Raw genomic sequence first — 19,044 nt, 5'->3', positions numbered from 1 at the left:
AAGGGGGAGGGAGAAGCAGATTCTGTCCTGGGTGGGAAGCCCTATAAAGAGCTTCATCCCAGAACTCTGCAGTTATGACCTGAGCTGAAGGCAGATGCTTAACCAACTGAGTCACGCAGAAACCCCACAGAATGATCTCCTCTTGTATGGATAGACACTGACTCGCATCCCTTTTTCCTCCTCTCATCGACCTTCTTTCTACCTCCCAGACCCTTCCACTGAGCCCTCTGGACACTTGATTTGTGAACTCCTCTAAACCTCCATCTCTTCTTTAAGCATTTCCCCTGTCCCTTTACCTTAGATAAAAGTCTTGCTGTCCCCTGGGACTCTGTGCACCATTGTAACCCGCTGAGGTGGAGACTTCATTCCCTCCATCTCTTTTTACCTCAAGGTCAGGAGATAAGATGTTCTTGTTCACCAGTGCCACTTGCCTTTGCTCTTCTACCCTCGTATAAAATCTCCCTGCTCCTTTGAGACTCATTCCATCTAATTAATTGTCCTCCCCACCCCTCTTTGTTGTTGTCACCTACTAACTTTTTCGTCACTTTTCCAAATTCTCAGAAGTCTCTGGCCCAGGGCTTCTTTTTTCTTTCTTTCAATTTTTTATTTCTAATTAGTTAACATATAGTGTAATATTAGTTTCAGGAATAGAATTTAGTGATTCATCACTTACATATAACACCCAGTGCTCATTACAAGTGCCCCCTCAGTACCAATCACCCATTTAGCCCACTCCCAACTGACATCAACATCCTTGCAAATGACCCAGCCAACAGCAAGTCCCGGACCTTGCTTTCATCCCAAACTGTTCTGCCTCCTCAATCACTCATTCCAGCATCTCATCTCACTTGTGGTCTGTCTCACCAGCCTGCTCACTCAGCAGACTCCACTATGGTCATTTGTTAAACTATATATAAACCTGTAAATATCACATAGAAACCTATCCCTTCTCTCTCCCTGTCCATCAGCTCACTCTGTTTTCTCATCCCCTTTCAGCCAGTTTATATTCTTAATCCATCATTTAAAACACCCTCTTGCCAATAAACACCCTGAACTCTGATGCTCTGTCTTTCCATTACACTCTCCAGACAAAAGGCTAAGGCTGGGCAAACCTAGAGCCATGTATCAACACATTAACTCCCTCTTCTACTCTTTAGAATAGCCAACTCCTTACTGCAAATTTCCACTTGAATACCTCATTGCTCCTTCTAACTCAGCTTGCCTAAAAATGAACTCATGATCTCCCCTCCTCTACCCCACATATACCACAAACCTACTCCCCCGTGGGACAGATGAGTCTTACCCAACTTTGTAAATGACCTCAGCACTCACTGAGTTGCTTGGGCCAGAAACCTTGACATCTCCCTCTCCTTGTATCTAGTCGGGCAATAAAATTTTATGTCCCAAGAATCTCCCACACATCACTCTGCTGCCACCAACCATACTCTAGGTATAGACCACAGTACTCACTTCCTGCCTGGTCCTTTCACATCCAGGCTTGCCCTTTTTTAATCCATTCTCTATACAACATTCAGAAGCTTTTAAAAGAAACATACATTTGACCCATTACTTCTTTGCTTAAAACCCTTCAAAGATGTCCCACTGATGTGAAGGTAAAGTCAAAAATCCTTAACATGGCCTAAAAACAATAGTTTTTGTTATCTGCATTTCTCAAATGAGGGAACTGAGGCTCAGATTCATTAAAGAGTTGCTCAAATTGTAGAGCCATGACTTAAGATTTCATCCCATGGGAGTGCCATACCAGAAAGACATTTTAAGATGGAGAAATAAAACATAAAGATTCTATGTGTATGGTTTATAAATTTATGACTCAATGTGTATCTGAATGGATAATTGACTAAAATTACCTTTAAAATACTAGTTATGCTCATTTTAGCTTTCCATCAGAAGTCTTGAAGACAAATACATCCTTGTAATGGTGGAAGGGATCAAATATGCTTTAGCAAATGTACTCACAGACATCCAATGTAGTACGATTTTTTTCAACAGAAGTTTATTTGGAGTGAATTTATTAATATCCCTTTGTTAACCAAGAAAAATAGGGTGTACAAAGGCAAATCCTAACAAACACATAGCTGAGATATTTGGGGATTTATTTCTCTAGTAGTTTTCTATTGTTGTCTGAATCTTCAGAGTTGTCTGTAATGTTCAAGTTGAAGTATGTAACCACAGAGCCAGCCTCACACAAAGTTGTGAACTAAATAAAGTTTGTCTTTGGCTCTCTTCCAAGTCTTTCTTTTTGAACTCTCCATAACTCCTCCTCCCCTAAGTGCCAGTGTTGGTACAGTCCAGTTTCATTGCCCTTAAACTGCCTCATGGCTTCCCACAATGGTTCCCAGCTTGGATTGCCTTATATTATGGACCTATTCCAACCCTCGCCTTGCACATCAAAAATTACTAGATTTTTCTTCCTTAAAGCCCCACTCTGCTTTCCAATGTGACAGCCAATTTTCATAAGCTATTATATATTAATTTTAATGGAGAACTTCTGGAGACAATACCAGAAACAAGTCTTTTCTTTTCACTGTACTTTCTGTGTAACCTCCCTACCAAGAAGATAATTTTGAACTTTACATTGTATTGTTTGCATTACAGAAAAACAATAGGTTTTTAAATATGCTTTTCTAAACTCATTTGCCCTCTTCCACATCTTACCCACCTCTGGTTATGACTAACCTAAACCAAAGGACTGACTCATTGGCAGTCACTGGCAGTCCAGAGGGAAGATAAGCAATGAGATAGTCCTTTATCTCTCAAGTCATAGCCAACATGGAGGACCATGTTTTAATAGGCGTGTAGCAGAAAACTGTATTGAACTATGATTACAGTGTTCCTGCCTATCCAGGTTCAAGGCTTATTATTTTCTTCTTACAAGCCCAGCCCATCGTTAAGAAATCTGGCAAGTAAGACTGCTTATCACAAACTCACAGCTCCTGGTAAAGATGCCCAAGTTTCAGAAGTGTTCTTTGAGCATGAAAAGGATAAGTAATTCATGGCTAACACTTCTTAAGCTTTTACTTTGTGGTATTATATGAGATGCTTTGTCTCTTTGGATTCTCACAATTCCTGAGATAGTTCTGTTACTCTTTCCTTTTTAGAAATAAAGAAAGTGATGTTGGAGAAATGGATTTGCCCAAGAAGTCATAGCTAGGAGCTAGGAATTGAATCCTGTTAGGTTTGACTCCAAAGTTCATGCCTTCATCTTCTCTACTTCTTTGTGGAGAATTTTTAATGTGCCAGAGAAGGACTGAATCACCCAGTTTGTGTATATTCCTTCATTCATTCATTCATTCATGAATTATTCATTCAGCAACTTTTTTTTTTTCTTGAACATTCACTGTATACACTTTGCCAGGTGCTATGAAAATCCAAAGCTCAGCCAAATGGAAATCATTCCCTCAAAGAATGTGCCTACCAGGGAAGATGTCATGTATAGAAATAACTATAACATGAGGTATACAGACATAAGAGCTATGAAACAGACTCCCTTTTAAAAAACTATTAGAGTTCAGGAAAAAAAAGAGAGCATTTCTCCATCTGGGGAGGTGAAAAGGCTCGAAATAAGGTGGTATTTCATTTGGACCTTGATAGATGGGAAGGATTTAAATATGAGACAATAAGAAATGAAGGGGTATGCAGGTATTTTAGGCTGAGAGAGAATATAGGAACAAAGACCCAGAGAAGGGAAAGTTAGAAAAATGTAGGTCATGGAAAGCATGAAGGGAGAGAGAATTTCAAGAAATGGTGGGTAAAGTGGATTACTATGAATGTGTTACTTGTCCTCATCACTAAAGAGAACATATGCTTCTGTTGCATCCCCCTGTCTCTTACTCATATCCATTTTGTTCCCCCTTTTTCCCAGTAAGCATCTCTCCACACACCGATGCTCAAGTCCCTCTTTAAAGAAAAGAAACTGTTATGGGTGGAGAGGTAACATTTATTCCCATTGAAAGATTAGGAATCATTATTTAGGGGGAAAAAGGAGAAATCTATTCATTTGGGAAGCTTCTGTTAAGATCCTAGCATGTCCAAAAACTGTTAGATGCTAAGAAAATTTTTTTTACATAATGTGTCATTTTTGTACAAGGATCTCAGAGTTGACTAAAGGAGACAAACATGGAAATAGGGAATTACAAAGTGTGATGAGTTTTATGATAAAGGAGTGTATTAGAAATAGTAGTGACACAAAAGAGGCAGCAATCAGCTCTGAGGATGGTAATTAGGGAATGTTTCCAAAAGAAAAGACGTACCTGAGGACAGTCCTTTTTTTTTTTTTTTTTTTTTTTTTTTTCCCAAAGACAAATGGGAATAACCCACATGTTCTATTTTAAAGCTTTTTTTAAAAAAATTAGTAATGTACCTTGGATGTCTTTTGTGTTAGTGTATATAGATATTCCTTATTCATTTTAGTGGTTGTATAGTAATCCATTTATAGATCTTCATGTGATATTTAACTAATCCCCTATTAATGGATATCTGATTCATTTCTAATTTCTTACTAATACAGCCAGTGCTGAACTAAATTCACACTTGTATTGGAATCTCTGTAAACAAATTCTTAGACATATACTTCCAAGCATTTAAGTGATATTACCAAATTGCCCTCCAAAAATGCTGGATGGAAATGCTTATTTCCTTACCCATGCAGACATTGGAGCTGTTCGTCTTTTAAAACTGCCAGAGTAACAAATAAAAAAACACTATGTTGTGAATTTGAATTTGAATTTACGTATTAGTGAAGTTGAGTATCTTTTCAGGCTTACTGGCTGATTACTTTTCTTTTGCTGTGAACTAATTAGTGTCAGAGTCTGCGATTTTACCATATACCAGCTAATAAATCAGCCTGTTAGTGTTCCCTGGCGACTGGCAGAAGATGTAAGACTCATGGGTCAAAAACAAAGAACATTATTACTCCGCGCACAACAAGTAACATGAGCATCATGTTTGTACTGGTTCCTCTTGCCCGCAGGTCCCACAAGGGCAATGCAGAAGGGCCCTCGGGGATGGTAGGCGTGCAGTGGGTATGTGGGACAGCCAAGGAACACGGAGCTTGTCAAATCTACTCCTTTAGAGCGAGTCTTCTTTTTGTCCTGCAGAGAGACTTTCCCACATGCCTCAGGGTTCTTCTCTGGAAACACAACCTAAGAACTAGCCCCAGTTAACAGCTTTCAGGGCCTTGCATCCTAGTCATACCTAGCAATGACATGCAGGGAAGTTCAGGGCCCATCGCTAATTGCCTTTTCCAACATACTTCCTTTTTAAATTTTTTTCTACATGCTTATTTATCATTTTGTCATTGATTTGTAAGATCTCTCTGCTACCACAACAGTTACTCCTGGAACTATCATAGAATATCACCTATCTTACCCAGTTTGCTTTTTTTAAAAAAATTTGATTTTATCTACTGTTGTTTTGTGCGGTTGATGGGCTTCATGCGATACTTATAAAAAACTGCCCTATTATAAAAGTATTAACCAATTTTTTTCCTCCTCTGCTTTCAGTTTTGGCCTTTAATATTTTTATCCTTTGGGAATCTACTTTCGTGTAGGAATGATGTAGGGACCCACTTTGGTTTTACCAAATGGCTGGACAGTTCTTGTAGCTTCATTTCTTGTCTTTCCCTACTTGTTGGAAATGGTATCTTCCTTACATACTAAAATTTATCAGTACTTATATCTTATACTATTTTGTGTTCTGTTTCTTCTATTTGTAGGCCATTACTCAAACCTTATCTTTTAACTGCTATAGCCTTATAATAAACTTAACACCTGGTAGGTATTTGTTCCTCATTTTTTTCTCTTTTATTTAAAAACTTTCTTGGCTTTTTTCATATATTTTTTAATGGGTCTTTTAAAATAAAGTAGGTAAACAGGGTAAATACAACTATGAAAGAAATTTTGAACTACTGTCTTTTACAGACATCCTTTTCTAAAAGTCTTATTCATATTATAACTTGGATGATTTAATTTGCATTTCAACAAATATAGAACTGTATCATAGTTTGTATTTGCAACTTCTAAAATCTTTATTTTAATATAGATTCCTTGTAGTTTGGAATACTGGGATGAACTCCAGAAGGTTTTTGTTGCATTTCAAGAATTTAGTCTGTCTGAAAGCAAAGTTTGTGAGCTACAGTTGCCAGATATCAATCTTGTGAGTGACCAAAAGAAACTGGTATCCTCGGATCTTTGGAGAATTGTCCTGAACAGCAGTCAAAATGGTGCTGATGACCAAAGGTAAGTTGGCAAAAAAATGAAATAGTGACATTATGCTGGGAAACGGTCATTAATTCCTCATATCTAGTGACCCCTTGCTTAGTCGTATCTTAGCTGGCTAGCAGCTGCATCTGTACAAACCACAGATGAGAACTAGGACAGAAGACAGAAGCTGACATAGCAAAGTCTGCATACTAAAAATCCTGTGTTATATGCATAATATAGCTCTGTGAGCCCTGCTGATAAGAACCTGTTCCTTCAGTATAAAAACAAAAAGTTCAAAAAACAAACTACCAGAAGAAAAAAAAAAAAGCCATCATGAGCAAAAAAGTGTAAAGAAAAGAACCATTAATTCTTCAACAGACTCTTAATGATGCAGTAAATAATATGTGTTAATGATAACCCTGGGACATTAAGAGAAAGGTTAAATAAATCGTATTGTCTCCTTCTAAAAAGGTAAATTTTGGAAATATTTCTTAAGTGGCTTAATTTTTTTCTTAAAGATTTTATTCATTTGAGGAGGGGAGAGAGAGAGAGTGTGTGCACAGCTGGGGTGGGAAGTGGGGGAGGAGAAGCAGATTCCCCAGTGAGTGGGGAGCCTGTTGCCTGACCCCATCCCAGGACCCTGGGATCTTGACCTGAGCCAAAGGCAGATACTTAACTGATTGGGCCACCCAGACACCCATCTTAAGTGGTTTTAAGAAAAAAAAAAACTTTAAAATACCTCTAGACATTTAAAAAAAAAAAACTTGGCTAACCAAAATGACTTCTATCAAAGGCTTTCTAGGTAGCTCTACATTGTATTTGGCCATAAAGAATCTTAGAACTGAAATAAATTTTTTAAAAAAGAGGGGGGGCACACCTGGGTGGTTCAATAGGTTAAAGCCTCTGCCTTCGGCTCAGGTCATGATCCCAGGGTCCTGGGATCGAGCTCCGCATCGGGCTCTCTGCTCAGCAGGGAGTCTGCTTCCTTCTCTCTCTCTGCCTGCTTCTCTGCCTACTTGTGATCTCTGTCTGTCAAATAAATAAATTTAAAAAAAAAAAAGAATCTTAGAACTGTAGACTTCATCATGTGTTCTGTATCATGTCCCCACAGCTTCCTGTCCCACATCTCCTACAGGATATCTAATTAGTGGCAAAAGAGGGCCAGACTGTCTGTTTTCTATGTCTGTCTGCTTGATATGTGTACTAACTTAGAGTAGGAAAAAAATTGGCTTTGGTAACCTGTTCTTCAGCCTATCTTCTCATTTACATGTCCCTATTAGTCAAGCCTTTCTGTCCCACAAAAGACAAGAAAAAGATACTAAATCCGAGTCTGTGGGATAGTTTTCTTGGGTCATATGATAATGTGTGTACCATGGGCTCAGGCCTGTCTTGCCGTCTGTCACTCTCAACATCCTGTTCCAGTTCTCCTGATGAACTGGCTTTAGCATTATCTTACTCCTCTTATATAATCCATTCTTTTCTCTCCCCCAAACAATAGTCTGGCACTAACAAAGAGAAAAAACACCCATCCTTCGTAACATCCCACAAATCAGCTGTTTTCTCTTTTCTGTGTTACATTTATTTTTGCCCATGAGTGTATGCCTTTACAAGGTTATAATCATAGCACATCATTTAGTGTTCTGATTCCTTCTTTATATTATAAAGAGTTGTGAATGCTGTCTCTCTTTGTTTTTGTTAATAATACTATCTGTTCATTGAAGAGTAGGAAATAAAGAGAATGCCATCACCCATGATCACATCACACTGATAACTTCTATTAACATTTTAGCAGTAGCTTCATTGTCTTTTCCAGTTATTATTCTGTGTGATTAATAATAATAGTGTGTCTTTATACTTTATATGTTCTATTTCCAGGTCATGTGGGCTCTTTAAGAATAATTGCTTTCCGGGTGCCTGGGTGGCTCAGTGGGTTAAGCCGCTGCCTTCGGCTCAGGTCATGATCTCAGGGTCCTGGGATCGAGTCCCACATCGGGTTCTCTGCTCAGCAGGGAGCCTGCTTCCCTCTCTCTCTCTCTGCCTGCCTCTCTGCCTGTCTACTTGTGATCTCTCTCTGTGAAATAAATAAATAAAATATTTAAAAAAAAAAAAAAAAAAAAAAAAAAAAGAATAATTGCTTTCCTTTTATATTACCTATTGATTATAAGTAGTAAAAATATAGTAGAGGTGTGGGATCTTAATTTCACCTGTATGTGGAATTCAGTAATGAAAAGAATACCCTTCCTGCAAGAAGTTAGCAAATGCATAGGAAAACTGCCTATTCCAAGCACAGGTTACCTAGTCAGAAACCAAGAAATCTCAGAAAATAGAGTTGTAAGTAACAAAAATGTTTTTTTTGAGTTTCATTAATAGTATCAAGTTAGAAATCATTTCTTGATTCTAATTATGAAAGAATGCATTTTCAGCACTGGAAGAAGCATTTTCGACAAGGTTAATTCCTCTGAATCTGAAACATTCATAAAAATTACTTTTGTGGTAAGCTTAGCACTACAGAAATGTGGAACCTTTAGGGAATGGAAATTTATGCAGACAATCAAATTCAGGCAATTTTTCACCAAGGTTTTTGACATTGTAATCATAGATCTTTTGTCCTCACCTGGGATTTTTCAAGTTACCTAATATTTCACAATTGATCTTGCTTTGTTTGACATTAACCATTTTTCAGATAGAATTTGATATTAATGAAATTAAATTTAAAGAGCTATTTTAAAAGTCAACTTCGTAAGACCCTACTAAGACATTTTGCAAAAGGGATAGTAAATAAATTTCATCCAGTTTCTAGAAAGTAAAAATCACAGCTTCAATAATATGTTAGCATTGTATGCAGGAAGAAAACTGTTTCAGTTAGCTCCAGTACATTCTGTCGTGAGGAATTTAGAACTAGACAAAAACCTGACCCTTTATGATTAGAGATTATCTTATAAGTAATATTCTCAGTGGTTTGAAAAGGACATGCATCAGACTGTTGTACGTTCCAGGAAGAAAGTTCATAAAAGCAAGTCTTATGAAGCTTAATCTTAAGAAGAAAAAAGAGGAAGAAAAAGCAAAGAGCATCTTGCCCATAATTGGCATAAAGCTGCAACAGTGTAGGGCAACGCCGTGGTAATGGCATCACTATATGTAAGTAAATGGAAGCACTATTTAATGGAGAATTGCAAATTAGAGGACCTGGATTTAAGTCCTGGCTCCATCACCAACTAGGTATTTGACTTTGAGAAACAAATTTCTAAGCTGAGGTCCTAAGGAATGATTAGGCGCTTAAGTCCAAAGGGTGGGCAGTTAACCTTTATTAAAAAAGGACTGGAGGGGCGCCTGGATGGCCCAGTGGGTTGGGCCTCGCCTTCGGCTCGGATAATGATCTCAGGGTCCTGGATTTGAGTCCTCTGATGGGCTCTCTGCTCGGCGGGAGCCTGCTTCCCCCTCTCTCTCTGCTTGCCTCTCTGCCTACTTGTGATCTCTGTCTGTCAAATAAATAAATAAAATCTTTAAAAAAAATAAAAAATAAAAAGGACTGGAGACAAAAGAGCCAGTCTCTTAAACCTTAGTCTGTTTTTCCCCTAGAGGTAGATTATCTTTAATTCAGTGCCTCTGTATTTGTAATAAGTACATTCCACCATCTTTAAGCAGTGGTTTGCTTGCTCATATGAAGAGGAATGATTGGCAATGATTGTGGTTTTTTTTTGAAGGCAGCATTTGAAGTAGAGTAACTTCAAGCTTAGTTTCCACCACAGTATTGACCTTTTAGGAGACGTGTCCTATTTGCAGCACACTGGACGAAGGCAAAAGATACAACCTTTAAGCCCAGATCAAGATAATCCATTTCAGCTATTTATCTTTAATCTAATCATGTATGTATTTGCCCATTGAGTAAGCCTAAATAAACCCCCTTTATCAGTTAGGTGCTGACAAGAAATAGAAGGCACACTAGAACTTGAAGATTGTGGCAAGTTTAATGAAAGGACTATTTACAAAAGTGTGGGCAGGATTAAGGGACAGTGCAGTACCCTGGGGCTAAGAATCCTGGGGAACCATCCCGCTCTTGGTCCTGAAGGAGCCTGGGGAATACATACCCTCCCTCCATCTCCTCTCGCTTTCTGATCTCCTATCGGCACCTCCTGCTGGCTGAACCAGAGAATAAGACAAAGGACAAAGCAGCTTGTTGAGACAGTTGGTTGGCAGAGAAGAGGATGGGGAAGGGTAGAAAGTGTGGATCCAGTGAACAAACAGAAGGTAGCCGGCAACTACACACTCTATTTGGGATATATAATTCTTACTCAGTAACTGGTCCTACAAGAGGAAAAGGCAAACAGAATGGTGGGCCCAGCTCTCAGGTTTTGGGCTACTCTGCTAGGTTCCCTGGGTTTAGAATCAATTTGATGTCTTCTGATGTACCAGAACAAACATCTAATTTGTTTTGGTCTCTGCATCCCCACCCCAACCACCCCCCCGACCCCGCCTGCCTTACTCTCATGCCAAATGACTAATCCTAGGAGTCTGTGACTTTGTAAAGTCCTACAAATTATAGGCAACTATCTGTAACATGATAATAACTGCCAATCTTGATATATAGGTTCAGTTAACTTCATTACCAGCTGATAATGGTCAACTGTGTTCACCTTCACCAAGTCCTTGGTGGTTTGTTGTGCGTGTTGCTTGATCATTTCTCCCAACATGAGAACGTATGAAAGCAGATGACTTAAAAGGACTGTCTATGCCCACCCCCAACATGCTGGTTAATGGAAGAAGGCATCTTAGAAAAAGAAGGGGCCTAAGGGCCCTCTTTCTTTGCACCATGAAAATGGAAACTCTGGGGAGTTTTTTGGTGTACTTGCATTTTTAGATGTGCCACAACAAAGTATTTCCTCCTACTCCCTAAACATCTTGTAAAAGCAGCCCCCGTCTATTCATATTAGGCAATCTTCGAGATAGTGGTCAACAGCTTTTTTTTTTTCCAAAGAGGAGATGCTTTTCATTTTTCAAAGCCTTGATTCTTGCATAGACAGACAGTGGAGGAATTAGATGAAGAGCACGTGATGATCAAGTCCTGGAGTGTTTCTCTTCTCTCCACCAGTTGAACTTTCTCCTACCAGAAGATGACTGTGGCTTCCAGATACTCTTTCTTTCCATTTGGCTGCTTGGATGTCTACTTTTAATGTACTTAAATTTGTTGAGTACTGTTTTAAAAGAACCTTTTGATGTTCATAAACCATTCAGGTGTAAACCGGAATATTCTTTACCCCGAGCTAAACGAGAGCTTTGCCTTTTCTACCTTGGGTAGAAGGGATGCTTGTATTTTTCCCCAAGTGTCTTTTTGAAGCCTTTTACTACTTCCTTTTAGTTGATGATTGAACTCCATGTAACACCAGGAGTTGGTCTTCTGCCAGCTAACCCTTTTCCCTGTACACATTCCCCAAAGTAATCAGTTTTCCTCAGGGCTCACCTAAAATTTTAGGCTGGTGATATAAAAATGACTCACAAGTCTCTGTGTCATGGTATTTAGTCTGTGTGCTATGGAAGATTCTCTCTTTTTAAAGTCAGATACAAAGGAGTCCTTTACCTGAGGGCCTATTTAAACCTGTTGCATTTTTTTAAGCCATGGATTACAACCAGTTAGTGGGTCATGAAATCAATTTAGCAGGTTGTAGCCAGAATTTTTTTAATGAAATAAAAAATATTGGTGTGAAAAGGACAATATGTATAATTCTACTTATGTGAGATACCAAGAGTAGCAAATTTTTAGAGACAGAGTAGAACAGTATGTTCATCAGGGGATGGGAAAGAGGGGAAGGAGGAGTTCTGGTTTAAGGATATAGAGTTTGAGTGCAGGAAGATGAAAAACCTCTGGAGATGGAGCACTGATTTGTCTACCAGAGCAGATGTCCTAAATGCCACTGAATGTGCACTTGGGCAAAACAGTAAATTTATGTTATCTATATAGTTCATGACAATTTTTACAATGTCAGTGGGTATCATATTTTTAGTAGACTTACCTCCCCCCTCCACCGTTTTATATGTGTCCTAGAATACAGTAAAAGTGAATTTTTTAGTTTGGTTTAAAGCATTTTAAAAATGATGATTCTAGGGCGCCTGGGTGGCTCAGTCATTAAGCGTCTGCCTTCAGCTCATGATCCCAGGGTCCTGGGCTCGAGTCCCACGTCAGGCTCTCTGCTAGAAAGGAAGCCTGCTTCACCCTCTCCCACTCCCCCTGCTTGTGTTCCCTCTCTCTGTCAAATAAATAAAATCTTTAAAAAAAAAAAATGATGATTCTTTTTTTTTTTTTTTTTTTTTTTTTTTTAAAGATTTTATTTATTTATTTGACAGAGAGAAATCACAAGTAGTCAGAGAGGCAGGCAGAGAGAGAGAGAGGAGGAAGCAGGCTCCCTGCTGAGCAGAGAGCCCCATGCGGGACTCGATCCCAGGACCCTGAGATCATGACCTGAGCCGAAGGCAGCGGCTTAACCCACTGAGCCACCCAGGCGCCCAAAAAATGATGATTCTAATGACGAGAGAGAACTTGGTGCAAGAGACTCACATCCTTCCATCTTCTTAACCATGCAGCCCTCTCCCAGGACGGATAGAGCAGTGTTTTGGCAGTAGGCAGGAGGAAGTTTGGTGAACCAGTATTGAGAGACCATGCCACAATTACATGAATGTCAGTGTGATGTTACAAGACCTGTCTTGGGAACTAAAGGCATCACCCACAATTAACGTGTTGTGAACTACATGACCAGGATGGTACTCTGCTTACCAGTCAAAATAAGCAGGACGGCATGTTTTTCTGCTAATGGGTGTTAGATAATATGCTGAACAGTTCATAGGCAGCATCTCCTTTAATACTCAAAGAGTCATTCAATTACTGTACTCATTTTACAGGTGAAAAAACGAGTTTTATCCAGGTGCTGATACAATTTGGTGAAGGTTATGATATAAAAGATAGAAGTGCAAGTATCTTCTCTAGGTTCTTTCACCCAGTTATTCTCTGCTTAATCTCTCTGCTGTATTTTACTGTATTATAAAACCCTTCTTACTACAAAGGGGTCCAGGGAAAAGCTCAAGCCTTCATCCATTAAGGCAGATTTTTGGGTTCCGGCACCGCCATAAGGGTTTGCCCCAGAATGGCACCAGGGATGAATCTTCAAGGACCATGCCTTGGTCCCAGGAATGCCTATTAATCAGTCAAAACATAGACTTACTAAGATACTCCTTGTTTAAAAAAGAGTTGGTACCCTTCTGTAGGTCATCCCTCTATAGGACAGCTGATAAGTAACACTTTGGTTAAAATGAGGATATGACTGTGTAAAATTCCTGCCATATTTTCCACATTTTAGAATATTTCCACTATCCTAAGAATTTGAGTTTCCATTAGGATCTTAAAGATAGTTCAACTAACCCCTGAATCTTGAGTTCTGTGTATTAATGTTTGAGAGGTGCTGCCCCAAGGAGTCAACACTTTTACTTTCTTCTCTATTTCTGCTGGTAACACATCTCATAAATTATATTTTTCCTTTTGACATCTGGATCAGGGTTCATTGTACCCAATTAAGGAAATTATGTCAGCATAGCTGCTCTAAGTATCCCTAACAGGGTCATCTCTCTCCTATACATGACTGGTTAACTCTATGATGATGAGAGCTATGATGACATTTACATCACTTTAGTCCTGGTGTAAGAGGTAGACATATATATAAATATATATAAATATATATATGTGTGTGTGTGTGTGTGTATATATATGCTGCCTTTATAATACATAATAATGATCAAATTGCATATCAAAAAAACTATAATTTTACTGAATTCAAAATACATTTAACGTATATTCAGGTTGTATATACCATATTAATTTTGTGATTAAGAAATTTTAATTTTGATAGGAATGTAATTTTTTGTAGGTCTGAATTTTTCATATATAGTTTAACTCAACAACCATTTTAGTTAGGATTTTAAGATTGAAAGACTATTGCTAACTACTTGAGTATTTTGGGAGTTACTGTATAAGCCCTAAAATATCTATTTTTTAAAATTTATGTGTATATTTAATATAGGAAGAACTAAAGAATTTATCAATTTGTTATGAATAAATAATGTAGCACATACTCCTGTTTTAGCAGCCTTTTTCAATATATGTTATACTATCTGCTACTCTCAAGATAGAAAAATAAATCTTGGAAAATCTCAGGAGTGTCAAAAATTGTAGTTGGCAAGAAAAATGCTTCAGTTAAACACCTCAAATTGTGTACTCACTGTTTTAAAACTGATCTCATAGAACTCTCGCCTGGATTTTTAATAATATTTTGACTAACATTGTACCCTATTTCTAACAACTTATGAAAGTAGTTCAAATGTGTAAAACACATGTACACCTAATACACTTTGCTCTTTCTGAATAAATACAAGTTTTAATTTTACCTAGTCAATGAAATCTGTTATTTGTAACTGCACAGATAAATTTCTGGAAGGCTGTTTAAATTAGTATGCCCATTTATAGAAGCTTTAGAGTATACTTAGGTGCATTCCTTGCTCATAGCATTGAATCAGTAACAAATTGCCCCAGAGGTTTTTATTTTCTTTGTAGGTACTGGAGATTTACTAACATTGCTGTAAATACCACCATATAACTATAAATTTCTTAAAATTAAAGGCTCAGTAAATGTGTTGGAATGCTCCTAGCTTTCATTTTCACCAGGCTTTTCACAACCTCTTTCAAATCTTAGCTGAAGATTCATGCTCTGAGAATCCCACGCGATGCACCTCACGCCGTCCTGTATTCCTCTTGGGTTTCAACTCTGGCAGCACCTCCAACCTTTCTGTACCTGGGTGGTGGTTCTGTTTGATGAGGTTTTTTAAAGGTCTACATATTTTATATCACCAGTTAGATGGTGATATAAAACCAAGGATTTATTTCCTTAGTTTTTCCTGTCATGGTGCTCCCAAGGATACTGTAAATCACGATGTTTCTTTCTAGGCTCCTCATGGACTTGGATGCCAGGCTCCCATAGCTCTAGAACAAATTTCAGATTTGGAAAGAAGAGAGCAGAGGACAATGAGAGAATGGGGCAGCAGCTATTCAGTGACCCACTGTCACCATAACACCCCTCACGCCATCCCACTCCCCAGGTCCCATGCGTCTGCTAGCACTGAGGCCCGGCAGCTAGGCAGCATGTCTCCCGTGCACATCAGCAGCTGCCATATACAAACTTCTTCCCTCCTACAAATGCCTTCATTATTCCTTTTAATGAGATTTTACTTATTTCAAATGGCAGTAGGCAGATGGGCAAGTGAATAGAGGGCCCATGCAGTGTAACTGAGTGTAACTGTCCATGGGACCTTGGTGGTCCTAACTTTTATGGCACCTATTACAGCACTTACTGGGTGTTCAATAAAGAGGAGTGACTAACTCATGGCCCTCTGGATATGGACAATCTGGAGAAGTAAAACAAAGTGAAACATTTATGGTGATGCTGGAAGTATTGAGTTTTTGAACAGCAGAGTCATACTCCAAATTGTGTTGGTCTTGAACTAATAGAAAAACAAGTTGTCTGTAAATTGCATGAGATGCGGATGGAAGAAAATTGGGTTGGAGGTAGGTCAACATGACCTGGGGTTTAAAGAATCCTTTGAAATTTTTCTGCTGCTAACTTATAGACAATAATCAACTTGAACTTAATTTTTAAAAACAACTAGTTTATGTGAGTAAATTTCATAGAATTTCATGATAATATATTAACTATAGGATTATGGGTGCTAGCTTTAAAAACCCTTATAGAGGGGTACCTGGGTGGCTCAGCGGGTTAAAGCCTCTGCCTTCGGCTCAGGTCATGGTCTCGGGGTTCTGGGATCGAGCCCTGCATCGGGCTCTCTGCTCAGTGGAGAGCCTGCTTCCTCCTCTCTCTCTGCCTGCCTCTCTACTTGTGATCTCTATCAAACAAATAAATAAAATCTTTAAAAAAAAAATAAAAACACTTATAGAAAGACATTTCACTTATATGGTATTGGGAAATCTAGGTCATTGATTTTCTTTTATTACTTATTTCCCATAGCTCTGCAAGTGAATCTGGTTCTCAAAGCACTTGTGACCAACTGGTAACTCCAACAGCCCTGGCTGCCTGTACCAGAGTCGACTCCTGTTTTACTCCATGGTTTGTCCCATCTCTTTGCATTTCCTTCCAGTTTGCTCACCTGGAGTTCCATCTTTGTCATCACCTTGATCAACTAGGCACAGGTACTCTTCTCTTTAGCATCTGAATAACACCCACTTAATATTTACTGTTTTTCTTGAGTGTTCTCTGATACACAGTTCATTGATTTTTACCCAGATAATTTATTTTCTTTTCATGAAGTGAAAAGACATGGAAGGGTTTTCATCCTGTGTATTACAGTATTAGTGATGTTTCGAAGTGCTGTGATTGCTAATCACTCCACCACCCAAAGCTCTTTCCCCACTGACTACCGCCCATGTGATGGTGGAAATTTTTGGAAGAGGCATTCATTTCCCCCAACAGTGAGCACTGGCAAAATTATTCTGAAGTTGACTTCATCTAACAGATGTACCCCTTACTTTTGAACCACCATATGGACCTATTATATAAATTACCAGTAGTATTGAACTGACATGATTTTGCATGCTTCCTAATAAGAATTTTCAAGGAAGTTACAAAAATTGCAGGTTTTACTGTTTTTCCAATTGGGATCTTTTTAAAAGAAATACATCTGTTTCTGTTCTGTGTCCTGAGCTACTACATTAATGATGGAGAGATTCCAAAAGTATTCGATATTACCTGATTTCAAAAGCATGAATACATTCTACAAGGGATGGGCAAAGTCTCCAGAAATGTGAAGGACTGTCATTTTAACAAGCTGATGAGGTGGAGTCTTATTAAATTTTGCCACCACTGAAAGTGGTCTTTTATAAATTTGCCAGTCTTACGTGAATAATTACTCCTAAGTCTATACCAAATGTTTCCTAGTTAGTACATTTTGATTTAGGTTTTCAACCCGACATGTAATGGAAAAAGGAAAAAAATCAGATTTTAAAAATCAGATTAAAACTAAACACAGCTGCTGTTAAGCATCTTGCCTTTTCAGCAAAAAATGGAATTTAACCTGCTTTTTCTAACTCTCGAGTCATGTTTTTGTTTTTGAGATTTGGTTGGTAGATACAGAGCATTTCATAAAACTCTCCTTCAATAGTTGCCTCCTCTTCATTGTACTGTCATCTTACTGTGATCAAATTTTTGTCTGTGAAACTGAATGTGAACTTTAGATAATATATGTTTGAGGCATACCAATTGAACAAAAACCATTTTGTTGGCAAATATCAAATGGTAATTCAAGAGATCAAATGCCTTCAAGAGAGTGTTTGCATTTTATTAAACTGCAAATCACAAAACCGGTAAGCTTTAAAAAGTTAATAGCTTAAACGTCATGTCTTTCTTTCCATAAAATATTGTCTCATCCCAACTGCTGTTTCTCCTGGTTATTTTTTCAACAGCTCCACCGCGGTACCTACACCCATTTATTTCTGATAAAAATGTGCCATCTGAACTAGAATACATGATTATTTCCTTCAAAGAACCACACCTGTATCTCCGGCAGTGGAACAACAGTCCTGTCTGTCAGGAGATCCGGTTCTCAGCTCAGGCAGACTGTAAACTTCTCGAGTGCAGAAACGTCACAATGCAAAGCGTGGTGAAACCCTTCGGCATCTTCGGGCAGATGGCCGTTTCCCGCGACGCGGGGGAGAAGCTGCTTGACTGCTCCATCGTAGTGGACTCTGTCTTCGTCAGCTTTGGGCAATACGTGGTTCATTCTCTAAACACTGCAGTACAAGCTTGGCAACAGGTATGCACATCCTAGAACAGCTTACAGTTTGTCTGTGTGTGATCTTTCACTAGACGCTTTATGTTATCACTTCTAATAGTAAGCGAAGCACCCACCAAAATGTGAGAGAATGAAGAATTTGATGGGCACCATAATATTTGGGGTTTTCTCTGTTTAGCAAAGTGATGCATGTTATTTTTAAAAGCTTTGGAGAATATGGGTTCTCTACACATGCATAGGAGACCATGCCCACATTTTTGTGACTAATGTACCACATCTGTGTGGAAAGGAACATATTCCCAGGAATTTTTTCCAAGTATTATGGTTTTCCTTTGCCAAAGCTTCAACTTAGTTATGTATCAAGTCGTCTAAGCATCCATTGCAGAAATGAAGAACCTGTGTGAGCCTCGCCGATAGTAAACATTTCATCTTTTCAAATGGAAAAAGCAGCGAGAAAAAACATGCAAGCCCACCGAGTCTAAGTCTTTTCCCTTACTATCATTCTGCCATTTTTTAATCAGTTAAAGACTCTCAATTGATTATTTTCTTCCTTTCATCTCTTGCCAGAAATTAGCCATATCAAACAAGGGGATGAAGTGTAAGTCTGTGCTGCATGGTGTGTTTAAGATGAGGAACCTGTCCGTGCCACAAGCATGAAAATAATTTCACAGAACGTTTGGATAATACTGTAATTTAAGAACAAATCATTTCCACTTCCATACTGATTTTTGGTATAATATTGTATTTCCATCAAGTTTGTGTTGCTCTTAAAGCTGGGACACCTACCCCCTACCCCCAACTTCTGTATGTGCTACCTACATTTGAGCGGAGCTGGCCCCCCAGGGGAAATGCTCTCCTGTCCTTCGCTGACCTCATGTGGAGACAGGCCTGGGTGGGGGTGTGCTGGGGGGACTTGGAGTTCTCTAACTTAAGAATTTTTATGGGAATAAACTCTTCTCTTTATATGCATGAAGACCTATATAAG

At 38.6% G+C, this 19,044-nt stretch overlaps 1 protein-coding gene across 7 annotated transcripts in view; it reads left to right on the top strand.

The window, feature by feature from the left end:
* Positions 1-19,044, top strand: part of VPS13B (vacuolar protein sorting 13 homolog B) — a 792,142-nt gene that overhangs the window by 681,328 nt on the left and 91,770 nt on the right. For 6 of the 7 annotated variants that reach the window (XM_059165934.1, XM_059165936.1, XM_059165932.1 and 3 more), the window contains 3 exons: positions 6,061-6,257; positions 16,280-16,461; positions 17,731-18,080. In XM_059165934.1, the coding sequence (XP_059021917.1) occupies positions 6,061-6,257; positions 16,280-16,461; positions 17,731-18,080 (729 nt within the window). Of the gene's footprint in view, positions 1-6,060; positions 6,258-16,279; positions 16,462-17,730; positions 18,081-19,044 lie in introns of those variants that run through there. The other variant, XM_059165937.1, reaches the window with a different exon arrangement.

Source organism: Mustela lutreola, chromosome 3 (genome assembly GCF_030435805.1).
Source record: "Mustela lutreola isolate mMusLut2 chromosome 3, mMusLut2.pri, whole genome shotgun sequence".
Taxonomy (NCBI): domain Eukaryota; kingdom Metazoa; phylum Chordata; class Mammalia; order Carnivora; family Mustelidae; genus Mustela; species Mustela lutreola.
This window is presented reverse-complemented; position numbering and strand designations above follow the sequence as displayed.